Genomic DNA, 12498 nt, shown 5'->3' on the forward strand with positions numbered 1-12498 from the left:
TCGTTTGAGTCAACAATTACAGATAAGTATGAAAATTCACGAAAGGTCATTTTAAATCCCCCGCCAGAAATAAGCATTTTCATTGGTCGAACATGGCGCGTCTTTTATTTCTCACCATTTAAAACTCGCACCATTGATCTAATAGCTGAAGAAACTCTATTATGGTACTGTGAATTATTCTGAAACTCCTTCACGGCGTATTTGCTACGATTCAAGAACGAAAACTCATTAAACTTTACAATATCTTCAACAATACTGTTCGCCAGTTCTTCAGAAATGTAAATATGAGTCCCATACATCACAGTTTCCACCAGAGCTGGGAGCCTGTACTGCTCCAATGACTCCTCATACTCACTTCTTGGTAATTCACTACGATCCAATTTGTGTCGTTCTAATTCCTCCACCAGAAACGAGTAGTAAATGTCTGTTAGAGTCTTCAAGTTGTTGTCCACATAATTACAGTCAAGATTGAGGTAAAGACATGTGAGAACGTCGAAGGCTGGTGGTGTGTATCTCCCCAATTGATAATCCACGATAAGACACTCATTTTTGTCGTTGAACAAAATATTATTACACCACAAGTCATCGTGAGTTAGAACGTTTCTAAACTTATTGGATGGCGCCAAGATGTGTTCCATTTCTTCAAAAATGAACTTCTCGAATCGTGCACAAATATCTTCGGCGTTTTTGTAGTCCATCAGTTTAATTAGATTTGTGACACATTTGGTGGTACTGAGCAACCACTTGTGCCTTGGTTTGCCTTCAGTGAAACTGAAGCAGGTCTCCTTAAATTCTTCTTTGAATTTGTCGTTCAAGCGGACGTCGCGTCTTTTTTCGTACACCAGACTTGAGGCGTGGAATCTTGCTGCAGTTTTCAGCAAGGCGATGGTATGGTCATCCTTAAGAAAACGCTGCACGGAGTTCATTTTAAAGCCTTTGGATCTTAAGTCGTCGAGAACTATCAAGTCGTCTTTCGCGAAGTAACACTTTGGGGCAAAATGACCGATCTTGTTGAGCTCTGTTATGAGGTTTTGGTAAACAATGACTTCTTTCTTGAAGATTCCAGAGTCGAGAACATAGTCCCGTTGGTTGAGGTTGAATACTGGGAGACTCTTCATGAAGTAGGAGGTTTGAGAAGTCGTGTTGTTCAACACAAAGGTGATGGTTAATTTCAAATGGTCACCCAAGAAGCCGGCGGCATTTTCATTGTACGTTGTTATTTGAAACGAAAGGAACTGAGTTGGAGTTTCAAAGGTTCGGTTGAGGATTTTCTCGCACTCTTCTTTAGTTAGCAGGTGTTGGAGGGGCGCTATGGTTGCCATTTTTGCACTGATTTGGGTTTTGGCTTCTTGCTATTTTATGTCTAAACATGTTTGTTTAGTGTTTGCGTGTATTTGAAATTAAAACAAAGGCATAATAGCTGTTTTTTGTTAACAGTGAGATTGGAAATGGAAACGTTGTGGGCTTTGTTGGTTTTAAACAACAAAGCGAACTAATCTATGATAACTGTATATTTTTGGAAAGTTATTATTCAAGATTTGTAGTTTTAATAAACGAGCCGACTTATTTGTTTTAGACTTTTTTGTTACGTCTGGATCACGTAATCCCCAAAGTCTCGCTTTCATAACTCCTCGCAACCTCCCCCCCACGTGACCTATGACCTTGCTTTTCCCCTTTTCACCCCGTCAATTTCATTACACCCCATGACACGTTCCGTAGGCGGTCAATTAACACAATAACGTCTGCCATAATAATTCTGAACATCTTCACACCTCCATCGTGTAATTAAAAAACCTTCCTTGCCCCTCTCCTTTTTGAATAATCGACGCCAATCAATGGCGCTTTTTCAGGGCGTCGCGACGCAGTTCCACCGTCGTAGGTTCAGCGCATGCCGACTACCCGGATCATTTATTCAGTGAAATCCGGAAAGCGAGTGTCTTCGCAAGCACGCACTGACATGGCCGAGCAAAAGCTGGACTCTTCATAAATTTGGTAAGTTTAATGTTGGGAGGACTTGAATGGCGTGTCAGGAGAGAGATTGGGTGTTTTGATGCATTCCTGGGTATTGATCCAGCACCACAAATGTCGGTAAAATGGGGTTTTTGGTCGAGGAGATTTTCGCGGATGATCAATATGGGTGGAGGCGCTGAGACTACTTGCGCAATTTTTGCTTTAGACACTTGTTGCGTTTCGGTTTTATAAAAATTGTCTTTACGTGCCAAGGTCGTGGGTCCTTCCTCTTTATTATGCTAAAACGGCGACTATAACCCACATAGCTGATAAACTATCAGTTTGTCGCCAGTGTTTGCCTACCACATGTGAACAGGTGTTGGACTTGGTAAATCTACTTAAATCAAGGATTTACAACTTTCCCAAAAAAGCTCTTTATCTCGGATTAGCTGTATCCCAAATTAGAGTGAGTATTGTTTGAGATGTGCTAATTTGTACGTGTCAGCTCTTCAAGCTCGCAACATTTTAAAAGCTTTCGTACATGAAAACTTCATTAGCACGCAATTAGTTGTTTTTATTGTGGATGCTGGGATGCTCTGAGAGGGGAGCCGAAGCTTAATTAGGTTTCAAAACCAGATGACCTACATTTCCTGCCAGGATTAAAATAGAGAATGAGGTCTTGGTAATGAAATATTACGCATATACGGAGTTATTGAGCTAGCTTACGTAATATAGAGCCAGAACTGGGATTTTATAAGAACAAAAGAGTCAATTTAAATTGAATTTCCACCCATCACGCTCTGACAGCATCTGGAAGCACGAGGATGTTGCGTCAAGCTTTTTACCCTCAGACGCTGAAATGAATTAGTTTAAATTGATGCAGCAATTTTCGCCGGAATCGATTTTCATTAAGCATTTGAGATAAAGTAGAGCGAGGTCGGTGATGCCCCGGAGTTGCAGTAAATGGAACACCGGAACTGCAATTTTTCTTTTGTTAAGCGGTGCGCAGTGGGGGTCTTTAATCACGGCTAGAGCATTAGATCGGATCTTGTTGCGCTTAGATTAATTTCAAGACGTGCACAAACTCTCATTAAAAATATTCCTCTGTAACCCGAGTTAAGTAAATTAGAAAAGTTTTGAAAATATAAAACGTGTACTCTGATTACATGATTTTTGATTCAGCAGGAAGCTCGTTACTTTATCGCTTTTAAATCCACGTGTTTTCCGTTTCCTCGTTCATTGCTCCTCCATCGATCTCGTTATTTCAGCCCCCGATGACCATGAACTCATAAATATTCTACTTCCACAGTTATTCCGATGATGTCGCTTTTGTCCCCTTCATCCGCCCCCAAATCGCCAAGGTGACCTCGCCATGTCCGTGGACGCCGAGCGGCAATTCTTGTGCCCCCGCCTGATAGACTACTTGGCTATAGTGGGGGCACGTCCAAGCAATAATGTCAGACAGAGCGCAAGCCCTCCTATTCAAGCTCCCGAACTTCTTCGTCGTTACCCCGTTCAAGACCACAAAGATTTTCCTATGCCGCTAGATATGGTGTATTTCTGTCAACCAGAAGGGTGTTCTTCGGTGGGTCCAAGGAGGACGGCGTTGAGGGAGGCTTCGTCTTTCGTTTTTACTCTGACGGATAAAGATTCCGGAAAAACGAGATATGGGATTTGTGTTAATTTTTATAGACCTGTGGAGAGGGTTTCTGGGGGTGTGGGAGTTGGAGGAAGGAGGGCTAGTACGAATTTGAGGAGGGATTCGTGGAGGAAGAGTATGGAGAAGAGTTCGGATTCTGCGTTCTCAAGGTAAGAAGAGTAAATTTGGATTTTATAATGGGGCTTTTAGTGATTATAGGAGCAGTAATGTTGGCCCTAGTGACTCTGAGAGGGATTGTCCGAGTCGGAGGGACTCGGAGACGACGGGGCCCAATACCATTCCCACACCAAGATTGGGGGTGACTGCTCCCTCCAATGACTCCGAGAGTGGAGGCAGTCACTCACCCTCTCCAAGAGCTAGTAGAAGAAGACAAGTACGTACCCCGTAACCTCCAACATCCCTTTAATTCAATATTTACTTGCAGAGGGTGCGTAACCATTCCTTAACCTCGTTATGCCTTCTCTCCCACCATCCTTTCTTCACCATGTTTCGAGAGTGTCTCTTCATCTTGAAGAAACTTATTGATGCTTGCAACGAATCGTCTAACCCTAGAAGGGTGGGCGGTTCGAAACAGATACCAAGGTGAGGGAAAGGACACAAAGAAACAAAAACTAATAAAGATAATTTAAGGGATAACGTGTGGAGCGTCCTAAGTGGACAAACCAACGAGGGCGCATCGTCGATTGTATTACACGACGTGAGGGAAATTGAAACGTGGATTTTGAGGTTGCTTTCAGCTCCCGTTCCAATTCCCGGGAAAACTAAGTAATCATAAATTCTAGCGGTAGATGAAGTTATAATTTGGTTTCGTAGGGTCGAGGTGGAGGTGTTGTCGCCGAGTGTTTATGAACCGTTGATATTTGCGTTACCTAGCCACACTCGGTTCAGCCTTGTAGACTTTCCATTACACTTGCCTTTAGAATTGTTAGGTAAAAAACGAAAAATATATTTTAACAATTTTGGAAATCTTTTGTGGTTGCAGGGGTAGAAACCTGTCTGAAAGTTTTAACAATAATACTGCTGGAAAACAAAGTCGTTTTCCAGTCGAGAGATTACAATGCTCTTTGTATGTCTGTGATGGCCTTCGTGACTATGATTTATCCTTTAGAGTACATGTTTCCGGTGATACCGATGCTACCAACTTGCATGAGCTGCGCCGAACAGGTAACTGTTGCATAACATAATTCTAGAACTACATAGAATGTCTTGCAGCTCTTGCTAGCACCAACCCCTTACGTGATCGGACTTCCAGCGAGTTTTCTAATGTACAAGAAGAACTTCAAACTACCAGACGACGTCTGGCTCGTAGATTTAGACTCGAACAAACTTACATCAGCTCAGGATATCCCAGTATTGCCTGAACCTGAAGGCACAATCCTGAAAAACCACCTCAAGCAGGTACTTCTTTGATGATTCTTCAATTTTAAAATTTTTAACTTTCTCTCTCACCTTTCACTTCAGGCAATGCAACTTATGGATCAAGTTGGCACTGGAGTAATTATTTTTCTTACCCTAGCTAGAGCACTAGTCCGCTTCTTAGATTAGTTTACCGACTTTAGCCGCCAGTTCATGCATGTTGAATGTAAACACTTCCGTTGTCGTCTTTTAACAGGAAATTGCTTTCAGGCTTTGGGAAGTTTGTCGACTCCGAGTGCCTCCAGCAACCAATTACAGCCTTCAAGACGTGATAGTATACCGGCGCCAACTCCCAACACTTTGAGGTATAATAGATGTTTGACTTTGATGTGTTCTGAAGAGATGATTGTAGCATTTCGCGACAAAAGTCGCCGGAACCCAGTCCCGCCCACTCTCCTGTTATCTCCCCCAAGTTGTCGATTACGCCTCAAAATGCTATGCCGCTACAACGCTCTGTCTCGCCCACGCCACCCACGGGGTTCAATCCCTTCATCTATGGGAATGACGTCGATTCGGTTGATGTTGCCACAAGAGTGGCGATGGTCCGGTTCTTCAATTCGCAAAATCTTTTGGCGAACTTTTCAGAGCACACGAGGACCCTGAGGTTGTATCCCAGACCGGTGGTGGCGTTCCAGATCAACAGTTTTTTAAGATCGCGGCCGAGGAGTACTCAATTCTTAAATAGATTCGCGAGGACTCAAGCGGTGGAATTTTTAGCAGAGTGGTCGCTCACTCCAACAAATGTCGCTTTCCAAAGAGTACAAACGGGGATTTTAGATCCTTCGCAAATTGGAGACAAACCGAAATGGTACCTCCATACTTTGGAACCCATCAAGTTTACTGTATGGGACGATGGTAGTTCTCTCAATGGCGCGTTGAGAAGCTTACAGACGCAAGAGAACCAACCCACTGATGAAAGTGGCTCGGACTCGGAAGGCGCAGAGAGTACAAGTTCAAGTTACTCGTCACTCAGTGACTTTGTTTCCGAGATGGTGTCCTCAGATTTATCACCAGGTTGTTCTTCGTACCAAGAGCAAAGAAAAGCGTCTGCACAGAACATGTCGTTATCCTCCAACGTCGATGTCGAAACTGTATACAGACCACCATCGGCGTTACAATATCCTGATGGTGGAATTCCTGCTGAAAGAACAGATTCCCCACAATCATCCTCTAGTAGTGAATCAGACTTGAGCTCTCCATCGTTTAACAGAGACTCAGAACTAGAATTCGGTAACCGCCAAAAGACTGAACAAGTTCTTGAAAAGACTGACAAGGAGGAAACCGAATTGGAAAACGAATCCGATTCGAATTCGACAACGACACCAAAGACGATAATGAGTTCAAATACAATAAAACCAGAGTCTCCAGGCAGTACCACAAGTGAAGAAAGACCGAGTACGCCTAGAAAGACAAGACAGGGACGATCGATAACTCCCGTTCCTCCAGTTACACCAGTTCTACAGAAACAACCAAGCATTGGTAATGTCTTGGCGAGGACTTCAAGTTTTGGTTCTTCGAGCAGTGGAAGTCCTGTGCCACCATCTTCAGGGGGTAGTATAGGGGGAGTGCAAAGACAGAGTTCTCAGGGTTCATTGTTCGAACAATTTGCTTCACAAGCTAAAGAACTGGTGAGAGAAACAACAAGACAAAGTAGTCAGGATGGACTTTTAGCCCAGATGGACAAATTTAAAATTCAAGCGAAAGAAAAGTTTACGGAAGCGGAGGAAAGCCATATCTTTGCCCCTTTTGATAAGGTTTGTAAATTTCTTGTTGCGGCTTCCATAACACTCGTATTGTAGTTGACCACACATGCTAAAAAGGCAGCGGAAGAAGCAACAAAAAGCGTACAAGAAGTCAGTAAAACGGCTTTAGAAGCAAGCAAAACCGCCACTGCTGTCAGCAAAAACACCCTCGAGGACCTCTCTTACGTCGGAAAATCAACATTCGGCGACTTAACAAAGAGCGCAAAAGAAGTAGTCACGAAGAAGGGACTCCTGAGGGTATAAACTTCCACTAAAATTTCTCACACGCTTAATTTTTTTACTTTAGGCTGATTCCTTTACGAAACCGACGGATTCTCGTCGCGAATCCACCAGTAGCTCCACTTCTTTAGTCGCAACTTCGAGTGTTATATCAGGAGCAAGTCGCGACTTTTTCTCCAACATCTCTTCTGATCTTAACGGTATCGCTGCAAGCACCACGAGTATGTTTTCAGATTTGTTCGGTAGCAAGAAAGATCATCCGAGGACTGCAGAAGTTGCAAATGTTCAGCAGAAACCTAAAGAAACAAAGAGTGGGATGTTTGGACCGTTTCCTCGAGGTCCGCGAGGTTTGGTTGAAAAGAGTCCTCTAATTAAGCACGCACCAAGAAGGCAAGATGATATCCAAAGAAAACAATCAGTGGATCGTTCCGCTACGAATAGTGAAAATCAAGCGTTCTTGAAGGACGTTGTTAATCAAGTTCTAGAGGGAGAAGGTGTGGGGTGGTTAAAACTTAACAGGTTGAAGAAGTTGATGGAAGACGAGTCGTACCGGAATTTCGTCTTGAGCAAGTTGAATAAGACGTTGGATAGAAAAATAGCGCCGGATGACCATATTGATGATGTTTGCATGGCCAAACCTGTCTGGAAAGGAATGTTGAAAGTGCTTCAAGCTGTGGTGCACGGCTTGGAGGTGACGTATGGAAACTATGGTCTCGGAGGAATGGCTTCCGCGTTTCAACTTCATGAAATCGCTCACACTCACTACTGGACAAAAGAGTTTATTGATAGCTCCACCGATTTTACTCAAGTAAAGCCACCACTTCATGTGTTTGTAAAGGTAAATGATCGTTTTAGAGCTCGAGTCCACGGTCACCTCAGAGCCCCCGTTCTTCTCTTCAACTTGAATGGGACAATTCTCGTAAGTCCTCTCAAGCTGAAGCTCCAGAAGTTCGACTGATCCAAGGCGACGACTCTGAAGCCGAGTCTCAACAATCCACCGCCGACATGTTCAAAGACATGTTGACCCAAAAGAAAAACATGCTTTTGTCTAAACTCACCTCTTTCGATTCTGATGTAAGTCTCTCCTCCTCCCCCATGCATGTGATGCTCATCAGGCATATTCTTCGGAATATGCTTGATTTTGTGTTGTATGTGGCAGGCTGAAGGGACATTGCAAGGCTCTGGAGGTACCATTTCTCCTTCAGGAGGTTCGATTACCACTGGTCCTGCTTGCGGTTTAAACAGAGGTGGTGGTCAAGCTTCATTCCGGTCCACGGTGTCTGATACGGAGGTCGAAACGTTGCAGGTAAGGAGCTTTAGTTGCTTTTATATGTTGCAACAACTTCCTTTCTTCACAATGAAGATATCGTTGTTGCAGTTTCCCAAATTACCTAAACAAAGAACTGCCAGCGTGTGGTCGAGTAAGTCGTCGTTGAGTACGGGCTTCAGGTACCACGGAGGACACATGGTGAACACGGTAACGTCACCGTCACCTGACGCCGTCAGAACATATCTCTTCGAGGGACTGTTGGGTAAAGACAGATCTTCGTTGTGGGACCAGATGCAGTTCTGGGAAGACGCTTTCCTGGATGCTGTGTCACAAGAACGAGATATGATCGGAATGGACCAGGTAATACTGAATAATACAAGAAATGTCGACTTACCGAGTTACAGGGTCCTCGTGAGATGATGGAGCGGTACAAGTCTTTGAGCGACACCGAGCGAAAACGACTCGAGCACGAAGAAGACAAACTTCTGGCGACGATGTTGTACAATTTAACCGCCATTTTGGTGATGCTCAACTGCAACAAAGCGGAAGTAAAGCGCAAGATTCGCCGTCTTCTCGGCAAGAGTCACATCGGTCTTGTTTATAGTCAAGAAGTGAACTTATTGTTAGACCAAATCAATAACTTGGTGAGTCCGTTGGGTTACAATTTGTTTTATTGAGTCGCATTGCAGCACGGTAACGATATTGATTTAAAACCTTTGGGATCTCGACTTTTACACCGCCAAAGTTTTACTGTCCATCAAGGGGTTGATGGCGGCGGCGAATTACGGTTTATGGAAGTTCGTGATGATGGTTTGGTATTACGTTCCGTGTCTGGGGTGATAGTAGAGCGGTGGTGGTTCGAACGATTAGTAAACATGACGTACAGTCCTAAGAATAAAGTCTTGTGTTTGTGGAGGAGGAACGGTCAGCAGACTCAGCTGCACAAGTACTACACAAAAAAGGTTAGTGGAAGATGTTTGGAAATTTGGTGTTGTAACAATGTCTTTACAGTGTAAGCAGCTCTACTATTGTATTAAAGAGGCGATGGAGCGCGGGGGAGTGGCTGGGAGCGCCCCTGAGCTCGGAGGGGAGTTTCCAATCCAGGATATGAGCAGCGGGGAAGGGGGGTTGTTACAGGTTTGCATGGAAGGGGTAGGATTGCTCTTCGCTAACAGCAAGGTGATACGATCAGGATTTTAGGATTAAGACGAAAATCGAAAACTGATCTAAATAAGGGATCAAAGTGAATTAATGTTCATTTTGGTCTCTATCAACTTTCATTTTTCTTTTGTTTCGTGTTGTTGGGTGCGCTGTGATATGTGCATTTGTCTGCAAGGACCACTCAAACTTTCCTACTTGCTCTGCCACTCGCTCGGTGCCATCTTTGTGTTTCTTTTTTTTGTTCTATAAAAGAATTTAGGACAGCGTAAAATCGGAGGCTCTTAACTCAGGTAGTAATTTTCTTCTTTTTATTTATTTAAAAACTCTATAAGTGTACTTATTCTGAATGCATGCAGCTCGATGTGCAGTCTTAAGATCTAGCTCGACGTTAAGAATTTTTAATTTCCTTTTGAATGTTTGGATGCTCTTCTTTTTCTTCTCTTTCTCTACTTTTCTTTTATTTTTCTCTATATCGATGTCGATGAGTGGTCATGTTGGGCAAAGGGGTGCTCTCGACGTCGCCGCGTCTAGACCGCCCCCGAGGCCGAGGCTTAGGAACTTTTGAGATGGTCCTTGTCGGTTACGAACTCGTCACTAATGTTGTGTTCTGTTGGTTTCTATTTCCGTTGATCTGTCCACGTCGGTCGCTGGCTGCTTGGCAGGACTTTGAGGTATATACAAATCTGGTCTAATTTGATCGTTAGATTAGTTACTAGTCTTTGTTTAGTTAGCGCTTTTTCCTGTAGTTGATTTGCTGCATCCCTCACCCACTTCCTTCCAAACACCGTTTTCTCAGTTGGTTTTTTTGATTTCCATTGCAAATCCAAAATTTTAACGACACGAGTTCCGATTCTGAATGCTGCTGGAACTGTTCGCATAGACGTAGTGTAGAGTGCTGCTTCTGGCGGGGACCGCATGGCAACTCACACCTGCACAACAGACACACACACTCTCACACTTACCATACCATCTCTACTACTGTTTAGGCCCATCATACATTGAGCAAACCATCTCTGAAGTTGCCTAGAGCTTCACGCATGACACGCGATGGCTGCATGACTTCTATTTTGCTTTGCTTTACTACTCTGTCTCGATGTTCTCTCTACGTAACCAAAACCGTGTTGCAGTTTTTCGTACGGATAGATCACATCAGGAAGTGCTTCACGCAGAAAGGAGGCATTTTCGTCATCGAAGAGTTCAGTAAGTTGCTCTCTTGTCTAGACGGCTCAAAATAAAACCAACGCGTCGTGCAACTTTAAATTTGCAGTAAATTTCCTTTCGGTCCCATTTGTGTTCAGATCGGTTAGATAGTTGATACATAAAAAGGTCTCATTTGAATACAAGGAATTTAATACCATGTTTCCTCTAGCTGCAAGAAATTCTATCCAGTATGGACGCAGTTTTTGCAAAAACAATTAAGAGCGGAATTCTGATATCGAGCTCTTATTAAAACAATAACTCGCCGGAATAGTATCGATTGAAAAAGTGTCTTGTAATTTTGTCATGCGACACCACTTCTGGATAATGGAAAATTCTTGATCTGATGTTTGAGGCGGCGCTGTAATATTATGCATACTTTCGTACTAAACGCTTCTGAGTCGTTCAATAGTTTCTTATATTGCAGGATAGAGATCGTATTCTATTGCTTTTGGTAGCGAAAAATAATTTAGAACAAGGAAAAGAGGTTCTAAAATGGTGGAGTTCCGTTGAATTTATTGTAAATAACACCGTACTTTTGCAGCAACTTTAATAAAAGAGGGCGCGATTAAAAAAGTAGTAAAAGTTGAGCGGTTATGCTCGTATCCATTTAATAGAGTCTCCAGTTTCCATTTCCAGGTCTGAAGTCGCAAAATACCTCTTCAACGCGACGAATTTAATATCGCTATAGTAAAAAGTCGCATTAAAATTCTCTCTTATATCGCCTCGTTATTAAAACCCGATTTTCCTTTCACCCCGTTAATCTATATAAACTCTTGTTTTTCAGATCCCAAAACGCGCCAAGTAATCCAGAGAAAGTACAAGTCACCAATGGTAAATTCCCTTTTCGCATTTCTTCCGTTCGTCTCATTTCGTTTAACCCCTCCCTATTTTGTTTTACACCCCACGTTATGTTATAGGCTAGCGAGATGTTGTTATTATTTCACCGGATAACCTCCATTTGCATGACACAGAGAATTCATGAGTTCGTACCCTCATCTGCATGACTATTTTATTTGTCTCCACGTAAGCCCCTTTTTTCCCACCCCCATCAATTTTTCACGCCACCTTTCTCTTCCAGGCCGATCAAATTTGCTACTCGGTGTTGTGCGTGTTTTCGTACGTGGCCGCCGGCTCCGAGAAAAAAGCCAAAGCTGCCGCTCCCAGGACTGGTTTGGCTCCGTTAAGTTGCTTGCGTCCGCAAGAACCGGAGACAAGACTGGAGCCGCCTAGTCCCGAGATGGGCAGTGTTACACCAACAGGAGGGCCTCCGACGTATCCACCGCCGGCGTTACCTCCTGGAGTGCCACCTCCCGCGCCGCCACCGGGACTGAAGGGTTTTGCGGTACCGGCACAGTTACCAGCAAGGCCGCCGCCGGTGCCTAGTAGGACTCTGCCGCCTAGGCAGCCGTCGTCGCCGCAGCCGCCGCCACGTCCGAAGTGACGGCATGGGAGGTATTCGCTGCCGTTTATTTACGGGGACGAGGCTTGTATCATCCCCTCTTGCCTTCCGTGGGTTTGAGGGTTGCATATCAGCGCTATTGTTTCGTTGTTTTTTTATGATATTGTAAATTATGTAGACACACCAAATGTTTCCTATCTTGTATAGAGGGAGGGGTTAGGCAATAAGTGGAGAAGGTCCTGAAGAAGGGTCTACTACTAATAAAATACTGTGCCTACATAGTAGCCATCTTGTAAACTTTGTATATACAGTTCACTGTGACTATTCCAGATGTATCGAGTTATATTGATTTTGGCAAGCAATATTAGAGTCGTTGTTAAACCCGCTGAAGCTTATGTAAAGACATTTTACATGTGAAATAAAGTCTAAAGGAGTTTCAAAAGCGTTTCTTTTTTTCCCA

General features: G+C 43.6%; 2 protein-coding genes across 5 annotated transcripts; one reads left to right on the forward strand and one right to left on the reverse strand.

The window, feature by feature from the left end:
• Positions 1–3: 3 nt before the first annotated feature.
• Positions 4–1533, reverse strand: LOC148169668 (uncharacterized). Its single transcript, XM_088043260.1, has one exon. It carries the CDS (start codon positions 1320–1322, stop codon positions 105–107), a length of 1218 nt encoding a protein of 405 aa, XP_087899386.1. The 5' UTR covers positions 1323–1533; the 3' UTR covers positions 4–104.
• A 345-nt stretch (positions 1534–1878) lies between these two features.
• Positions 1879–12480, forward strand: Rab3-GEF (Rab3 GDP-GTP exchange factor). 4 transcript variants are annotated; one of them, XM_088042724.1, is made up of 22 exons: positions 1879–1992; positions 3260–3759; positions 3800–3983; positions 4035–4192; positions 4241–4375; positions 4424–4539; positions 4593–4774; positions 4823–5008; positions 5072–5104; positions 5237–5331; positions 5379–6780; positions 6826–7026; positions 7076–7816; positions 7864–8082; positions 8168–8314; positions 8387–8638; positions 8683–8922; positions 8968–9240; positions 9290–9457; positions 10567–10639; positions 11424–11470; positions 11718–12480. In XM_088042724.1, the coding sequence occupies exons 2-22, from the start codon at positions 3323–3325 to the stop codon at positions 12078–12080; spliced, it is 5652 nt and encodes a 1883-aa protein (XP_087898850.1). In that variant the 5' UTR covers positions 1879–1992; positions 3260–3322; the 3' UTR covers positions 12081–12480. The 4 variants fall into 4 exon arrangements, with proteins under 4 accessions (XP_087898850.1, XP_087898851.1, XP_087898853.1 ...); XM_088042725.1 differs by having other exon boundaries at positions 3809–3983; XM_088042727.1 differs by lacking the exon at positions 8168–8314.
• The last annotated feature ends 18 nt before the right edge of the window (positions 12481–12498 follow it).

Source organism: Gnatocerus cornutus, chromosome 8 (assembly GCF_029298725.1).
Source record: "Gnatocerus cornutus isolate USDA-ARS CGAHR chromosome 8, icGnaCorn1.1, whole genome shotgun sequence".
Taxonomy (NCBI): domain Eukaryota; kingdom Metazoa; phylum Arthropoda; class Insecta; order Coleoptera; family Tenebrionidae; genus Gnatocerus; species Gnatocerus cornutus.

Coding starts and splice junctions, on each gene's coding strand:
- LOC148169668 (XM_088043260.1), bottom strand. CDS start 1,322: ATGGCAACCATAGCGCCCCTCCAACACCTGCTAACTAAAGAAGAGTGC.
- Rab3-GEF (XM_088042724.1), top strand. CDS start 3,323: ATGTCCGTGGACGCCGAGCGGCAATTCTTGTGCCCCCGCCTGATAGAC. Junction 8,083..8,167: donor TCACCTCTTTCGATTCTGAT/GTAAGTCTCTCC, acceptor TGTATGTGGCAG/GCTGAAGGGACATTGCAAGG. Junction 10,640..11,423: donor TTTCGTCATCGAAGAGTTCA/GTAAGTTGCTCT, acceptor CTTGTTTTTCAG/ATCCCAAAACGCGCCAAGTA.